At 33.3% G+C, this 8,394-nt stretch overlaps 2 protein-coding genes across 3 annotated transcripts in view; one reads left to right on the top strand and one right to left on the bottom strand.

The window, feature by feature from the left end:
- LRRC19 (leucine rich repeat containing 19) overlaps positions 1-3,014 on the bottom strand; it is a 9,494-nt gene extending 6,480 nt beyond the window's left edge. Inside the window, 2 exon segments of the mRNA XM_005884901.2 lie at positions 2,909-2,932; positions 2,934-3,014. Coding sequence (XP_005884963.2) covers positions 2,909-2,932; positions 2,934-2,999 — 90 coding nt within the window. The 5' untranslated portion in view covers positions 3,000-3,014.
- Positions 1-8,394, top strand: part of IFT74 (intraflagellar transport 74) — an 85,594-nt gene that overhangs the window by 22,645 nt on the left and 54,555 nt on the right. For both annotated transcript variants that reach the window (XM_014532292.1, XM_014532291.1), the window contains 2 exons: positions 4,934-5,072; positions 7,068-7,130. In XM_014532292.1, coding sequence (XP_014387778.1) covers positions 4,934-5,072; positions 7,068-7,130 — 202 coding nt within the window. The remainder of the gene's footprint in view (positions 1-4,933; positions 5,073-7,067; positions 7,131-8,394) is intronic.

The raw sequence follows: 8,394 nt of genomic DNA, 5'->3' as shown, positions 1-8,394 counted from the left end.
TGTTACTACTGTTGTGGCCCCACCCCATAACAAAGAAACAGAATTTCTGGAGGATGAGGCCCAGAAATCAGGATTTTAAAGATTCCCAGGTGATTCTAATGTTCAGCCAAGGTTGAGAACCACTGTTCTAGCCCCTCCTCTACTTCCAGAACACCTGGTGCTGCCAGTTTCTGGACCATTTCGGCATTTTGCAGTGTAAATCCTGTGGCTTCTCAGCTTTCCACTCTGCTGGTTCAGGAAAATTTTGCTTTCCCAGTCAGTTTCCACTTAACTATTAACTGTCTAGTTTCTGTGTGGTTTTATTGCTGTTGCGTCCTTTTCATTCTCTTTGTTCTTATGAGTTTATATTCCTTCCTGCCTTTTATTTACATTTCAGTCAGGTTTGGGGCAGAAGTCAAAGTTAATGGGAATATTCATTATACCATCTTTCACTAGAAGTTGCCATTTATTGGAGTAATTTCTTCTTGCTTAATAGTTACTTTCCATTTAGTGATTTTACTCATGACATTCATGCTTCTTGTTTTTATATGTGCATTTTTTAAGTCAACAGTAAAAACTGCTGCAAACAAATGATGTTTGAAATGTATGAATATATCATGTTAGTACCACCCTTAGTGGTTTTCTGTAATTTGAGTCTTATTTTTCTTTTGAGCCTTTTTATTTACAGCATATGTTGCTTAATGATTTTTAAGGAAAAGTTTATTCTACTAGAGCAGGAAGTAGAAAACTTCTCAGAATAAGCAAAACTCATTTCACATTATTAAGTCTGTTACCTCATTAGCAATGAGGTATTTATTGTTATTTTGATACTACCCTATTCTAGTTAATCTACTCTTTGCCTTCAATTTGTTTATGTGTTTATACTTATTTCCCTTCTTCTTTCTCCCTTTCTGTAGCAAAAACAATTTTGTTAGAAAAAGCCACTATTCCTTCTAGATATTGCAACTTGGATATAGATCATAATAGAATCCCTTTTAGAGTCAGAAATGAGTTCAAGTTATCACTTATTCCAGACCACTGCCCACAAAAGGGTATCCCCAAATCGTATATAAAAGGTATTTTGCCCATGTTTCGTGGTCTTTAGGAATGTGTGCAGCCTCTTCATTCTCTCGTTTCAGTAGTTCTCAGTGGTGTTGTGAAGTTCTTACTGTTGTCTCTGGCAGGGTCCAGATGTGGGTAAGGGAGAAGCGCTATTTTTTTTCTAGAATTAAAAGGATAGGGATCATTAAAGGAAGCAATTAGACTACAAAGAAAATTAAGTGAACTTAAGTAAAAAGTTGATATGGAGTGAAGTAGCTGAAGAAGGTAATGGGGGTCAGGGAGGACCGTGAGCCTATATGGAAATAGAAATAGGATCATCTTGTATTTATTATTTTTATCATCTATTTAATACTAATAATTATTTTCTCCAGTGTGCTAAGGGAAATAACATTATTAGAAAAGAAGCATTTCTTTCTCTTTAATAGATTTTAAAGTTAGAAGCGGTATGCACTCAGAGCTTAAAGTAGATTCTGTATAAGAAAGCATTCAACAATCTAAAGCATTAGGTCTAAAGCCATGAAATGCATTGATTGAGCTACATGATCAATGGGACTTTCTGTATATTTGTATATCTTTTGAGAAGGGAAAAATTGAGAAAGGGGATAGATGTTGACCATCCAGACACTGAATGGATAAATCCCTAGACAGAGGAAACATTTGCTAGCATTATTGGCTATCTTGAAGAAATCAGATTGTCAGAATAGATAGCCAGTAGATTATGAAGAAAATGTTCTTGAGTCAATTTACCCCATTTAAAAAGTTGGATTTTTTTCTCAATTTGAAATTTATTTTGAAATTTGGGTTTAAATGTAGTGATTAAAAAATAGAGAACAAATATATCAGTTTAATTATTTCACCAACTAAGTGCCCTTTTACATAGCCTACAGTCTACATAGAGAGAAAAAAGCTTTATACAAGAGGAAATGATAGATATTGAAAAAGAAAGAGTGTTGTTCTTATGTAGTTTTTAAGTACAAGTTTCTTTTCTTTTTTAAAAAAAATATATTTTATTGATTTTTTACAGAGAGGAGGGGAGAGGGATAGAGAGTTAGAAACATCGATGAGAGAGAAACATCGATCAACTGCCTCCTGCACACCCCCTACTGGGGATGTGCCCACAACCAAGGTACATGCCCTTGACCCGAATCGAACCTGGGACTCTTCGGTCCGCAGGCTGACGCTCTATCCACTGAGCCAAACCGGTTAGGGCTAAGTACAAGTTTCTTAGGAGTTTTTGATTGTTTGCTATATATGACTGTTATATACTATGAAGTAAAAATATGCTGCAATTATTTTGGTCTTGTTAAAGGTATTTATATTTTGCCATTAAATATTTTAGATATTTATGCCAAAATTCAATGTATTTTGAAGTAAGATGTTAATAATTCACAATTAATTTCACTCTTACAATTAACCATTTTATAGATTTTTTTCTCCAGTTTAAAAACTTGTAATGGAAAACTTCAAGAAAAACCTCTAAGTAAGGAGTCATCACCCAGTTTCAACAATTATCTACGGGTAGCCAGTAATTTTTTGTTTTACAAATTTGTTTTTAAGTTAATGTTACCTCAAAATGTTGTGTGATTAACATATTTCAAAATAAAAAGATCATATAAATTTTAATAGATGAAACCTTTTTTGAAAAAGAAAAATAATTACTTTTTATTATATTATAACTTTATTTGGGAAATATTTTTTGGCTAGTCTAAGGTTAATATCTATAGAGTGTGTGAAAATATAATAATATTCTCTGCTCTTTCATCATTTAGCAAAGGCATAATTTTTTTGTACAGATTTAACAAACAAATATGACTTTTTTTAAAAATTCAGCAACAACCACCAAACCTGTAAATATACAAGATCTTACCTTTACTTTCTTTTGTCTCTGAGACTGGTGTGCTAAGGAATCTATTCTGTTTCTTCACCATTAAAAAGAAAGCTATGTCAGATGATTGCATTTCACTTTGTTTTAACCTTTGTACCCAGTGAGCAGGTGATTTAAAAAAACGCTAGACTTCCTTAGCAAAAGATTGACTAGAAGAATAATTTCTTAAAGTCATCTTTGACTTCTTTAATGTAACAAGTAAGGTGGTTTGCATAATCTTTATGTTTAATTACTCATAAAAGTTAAATATTAACAAATTTACTTTATGAGTTAAAGTATGTAAATTTGAGAATGCTAAAGTGGTTTCAGTGTTATTCCTGAAGGTATTTTGTGTTTAGAAAGATACAAGATGAAAAGATACCACCAAATTTAGTACTCCACTGAGTTTAAATTTTATATACTCATTTTTATGACACCGTCATTGGTGATTTACTGACAAGTTATAACCGGAGCCAAGTGTTAGTATCAAAACACTTGACACTTGACCATTATGTGGCCTTGAGAAAAATGGGTTACCTGCCTTTTGCTGTTAACTTCTCTGTAAAATGGAATACTGTACAACATTAGTTCCCATCTAACTACACTGAGACATGTCACAAAGAAACATGGTTCAGAGGCAAGTAATCATGGAGTTCAGAATGAGTTTGTTTCAGACGATTAACTCCTCTAGGCCTCAGCATCTCCTTAATCTATGAAACAAAAAGACTGAAATAGATCATCTCTTCTGCTTCAAAGTTCTATGAGCCCATAGACCCATATAAATTGTAGCAACAGTAAATACACTTGTAACATCAAGCACTGTAGTAACTGAGGTTCAAAGTAAAGAAAGACATCACTCCTTGTCCTAGAGTGAGACAAAAATAAATAAAAATTCCAGGTAGTCTGTTTCATTATGTTCGTCATTTATTTGATTATTATGATATCTTTACAGGAAGATTTCTGAGTTTAGATTATCTTATGCTAATGGAGTATGAGTGTGTAGAGTGTGAAGGTCACCAATATGTGGATATATAGGATTTAGCTAGTGATTGTGAAAACTGTAGAAGTTGGCTATCTACTTGTAAAAGAGATTAAATAGTAGAATAATCATTTTGAAACTTAAAATATAAATTTATGGCATTGGGATTAAAATTTATCTTTAAGAAAGATTTCTATATGTAAATCTTGAAATATTTACATGATAACTAGCATCTGACCTTTTTATTTTTTTCTAAATGTTTCTCTATACTAATGATAATTGACCTTGCATAGGGTAATAACTGGCACATCACTGGTATTTCTTGTGGTTATATGATAAATATTATTGTTTGTAATTAATTTCACTACTACTACTTAAATATGGTTGTACTTGTAATGTTTCTGTTTTGTGCTTTTGGAAATTATTACTTTGCAGTGCTAAAATATTGGTGATAATTTGTGGAATACCAGTTTTAGTTCAAGCAGTGGATAAAAGGGAATTTAAGCAAAACATATTAATCTAAAGCTGTGATTTTTAAAAATCACATTGCACTATAAGCTCTCTCTACTCTCAGTTCAGTCAGAGCTGTGCTACTTTATATGATTTACATGGTAAACTTCCATACAGTATTTCATTTGGTCAAAGAATTCTGTAGCTATGAGATGTTTGAAAACAACTGTTCTAAAATGCAGCTATCTTATTTGTCTTGAAGGTATGATAGCAAAAATTATAAATACATCCTCATGTTGAAGGCTTTAATGATTTTCTGCGATGATTTTTGTGTTTCTTATAAGAATGTAAGTAAAATGGAGAGTAAGAAAATAGAAGCATTTGGGGGTTAAGAAGAAAAAGACAAAGTAAGTCTGTGCTGAGGGGGCCAAGTTTTGTACAGGTCAAATAGGATTGTTTGTATGTTTATAAGAACTTTTAGATCAACAGTTATGATTGAATACACTTAAGTACCCTATTTAATTGAGACCAGGACCTGAGTAACAGTAATGGTTTTGTCCCTCAGGATAGTAAGGAATATTGCATACTTTTGGTTTCAGGAAGGAGAGACAAATTAGAAGTGTAGAAGAAGAAATTGAACAGGAAAAACAAGCAGCAGATGGCATTATAAAAAATATGTCTCCTGAAAAACAAGTCAAGTACATAGACATGAAAACCACAAATGAGAAATTGTTACAGGTAATACTAATGACTCCTTTGGGACAGGCATGTAGCAGTGTTGCCACTATGGGCAGCATCGGCATCCCCTGAGAGCTTGACTAGACTTACTGCTCCGTCTTTAACAAGGTCCCCGGATGATTCACAGGATATTTAAATTTGAGAAGCACTGCTTTAGAAAAATTTATTCTTATGCTACATGATGACCTAGCTTTTACTATATTATTTGTTCAGTTCTATGCATCCTTCATTTTTGAATGTCATAAAGACATATGAAAACACTTATTTTTAATCAACTTTTAATAGCAACATTAAAAGGCCTAATATATCTGAGCCATATGAAATGAATATTTACATTCTTTTCTTCCTGCCTAATAAACCTCACATTTTTTTAATTAAAAATATTTAATGTTGACACTATTGCAGATGTCCCCCATATCCCCCCTTTACCTACCTCTACCACCCCACCTCCCCTTCCCTTGGCCTTCACCACACTATTGTTAGTGTCCATGGGTTATGCATATGTGTTCTTTAGCTAAACCCTTTACCTTCTTTTTAAAAAAAGTTTATTTTTATTGAATTCAGAGAAGAAGGGAGGAGAGAGAAATAGAAACATCAATGATGAGAGAGAATCACTGATGGGCTGCCTCCTGCATGCCCCACACTGAGGATTGAGCCCTCAACCCAGCATATGCCACGACCAGGAATCGAACCGTGACCTCCTGGTTCATAGGTTGATGCTCAACCACTGAACCACACCGACCTGGCTCCCTTTTCCTTCTTTATCCGGTCACCTCCACCCTCCCTTCTGGCACCCTCCAGTCTATTCCATGTACCCATGATTCTGGTTCCATTTTGTTCTTCATTTTATTTTGTTCATTAGATTCCTTCATTGACAGTTTAATATAACTTTTATTTTAGACAGGATTTATAAGACACAATGAAACATTGAAAAAAGGGTATTACAGAAATGTCAAAATATAGTTAATCCTGCATAGGGGTTCTCAAATGAGTAATAATCAGTTTAAGGGGTTTTTTTCCCTTAAGGGTGTTGAGTTATGTAAATTGCTGTAGGTCTGGGCCCTAAAAGAAATTAGGAACATGTTAAGTCTTCTTGCTACAATAAAATAAAATTTTAAAAAATAAATCAATTAAATTTAAAAAGGAATTAGGCAAAAAAAAAAAAATGAAAACATGGTTAAAAAATCAAAATTAAAAATTATAACTTTAAAAAATGACAGGATGAGTTTGAAGGCTTTTGAAACTTGATGATTACAGTGATGTGATGATTTAGTGTGAAAAGGATAGGCTACCTTCGACAAGCATAAAGAGTTGTGTGTTTTTTAATCTTCACCTAAGGATATGTTTCCATTGATTTTTTAGGAAGAGAGAGAAATATAGAGTGAGAGAGAAACATCAATCGGTTGCTTCCCATATGCCTGGACTGGGGATCGAACCCACAACCTAAATGTGTGCCCTGCAACCGGAATCAAACCTGCAACCTTTCAGTGTAGGGGATGATGCTCCAACCAACTGAGCCACCCAGACAGGGCATAAAGTATTTTTAAAGGTGGATCATGGCAAAGTTTTTAGAAATAATGAAAAAATTGGCAAAAATAGCAGTGAATACTAGTAAATTCTAGACAAATTACAAGATAAGTTTTGAAGATGTTTACAAAATTTACTTTGTCACATATATATTTAAAATGTTGAGAAACAGAAAAATTTATTCTGGTGTGTTATTTTTTTTTCTTTTCATTTTATTGATTTTTAGAGAGAGGAAGGGTGAGGGAGAGAGAGAGAGAGACAGACAGAGAGACTGAAATATCAATGGTTGTCTCCCGCATGCGTTCTGACCAGGGATGGAGCTGCAACCTGGGTATGTGCTCTGACCTGTGATGGAACCTGTGACCTGGTGCACAGCATGACACTCCAGCCAACTGAGCCACACCAGCAAGGGCCAAGTTTATTCTTAATGTAACTGACATATGTATTTGCTTTTTTTCTTCTTTTTAGGAATTAGATACACTTCAGCAGCAACTAGATTCACTGAACATGAAAAAAGACAGTCTGGAAGCTGTAAGTATAAAATCAAATAAGATTTCTTATATTACTCATCTACAAAAGATATATATATATATGATTCAGCTAAATATATTAATGGAACTCATCCAAGTACATATTTATTTAGCAGTTTACTTACAAGAGTATAATAATTTCTTCCCCACTTAAGGCCATAAATATCCTAATTTGGTAAGAAATTAGATTCAATTAAGTACCTACTGTGTACAAAACAAGTCACTTGGTCTAATGGGGCACATAATGCAGTGGTAATTTAAAGATATGAACAAGGAGACATATGTAATACTTTAAACAATAAAAAAAACAATAAAAAATAAAGACATATGAACAAGAGATAAAACAAATGAAGAGGAGGAGAGATCACTTTATTACTAAAGATGTAAAAGCTTACATTCATTTTCTTATTTGTTTATTTAAACAATTTCAATTCATAAAACAAATCATGTTTATGGTAAAAAAACAAACAAGAATAAGATGGAAGTAAAAATGCCCGATTTTTTTGCCCTCTTTCCAGACAGAGCTACTCTTACATTTATTGAGTGTGTACTAAGTACTTTTTTGAATTCTTGACAGATATCACCAACATTGTCACTGAATTTTCACAATAATCCTGTAATCCTAATTTAGCTTTACTATTGTGGAAAACCTTAAGTGGGATTCACATTAGTATGCTGTCCACAGCTTTTTTTTTTTCACCTAACATTCTCTCTTGAATGCTCGTTCACATCAGCTCTTATAACGGCTCCCTCATTATTTTAAAATCACTACATTATATTACATTGTATGGCTGTAATACAGCCTTGTAATGAATAGACTGGAGGAGTTATAAATATTGCTGGCATGAAAACATTTGCATATATTTTATGCAAAGTTATATGAGTATATGTTAAGATACATTTTTTGCAATGGGTCATAAAGGACACACTTAAAATGTGAGATTGCCAAATTGCCTTCCAGAAAGATTGTTACATTTTTTACTCCTAGACCCAATATATGGGAGTGCCTATTTTCACTGCACTCACTGACAGCAGGCATTACCCATCTTTTCCATATTTGCTAGTGTAATCGGTAAAAATTACTATTTTGTTTCAATTTTCATTTATGCATGAAATTGAGTTCTCTTTATATATTTGTTGGTCAGTGTATTCCTTTTTTCTGTGAACTACCTTTTCATGTCCTTTGCACTTCAGTATACTGCCTGTACCTCACACTTGGCCTGCCTTTCCTGATTTCCTATGCAGTCAGGTAGATACAATGATAA

Source organism: Myotis brandtii, unplaced genomic scaffold, assembly GCF_000412655.1.
Source record: "Myotis brandtii unplaced genomic scaffold, ASM41265v1 scaffold871, whole genome shotgun sequence".
Classification (NCBI taxonomy): Eukaryota; Metazoa; Chordata; class Mammalia; order Chiroptera; family Vespertilionidae; genus Myotis; species Myotis brandtii.
Note: the sequence above shows the minus strand (reverse complement) of the source record. Positions and strands in the feature narration are given on the sequence as shown.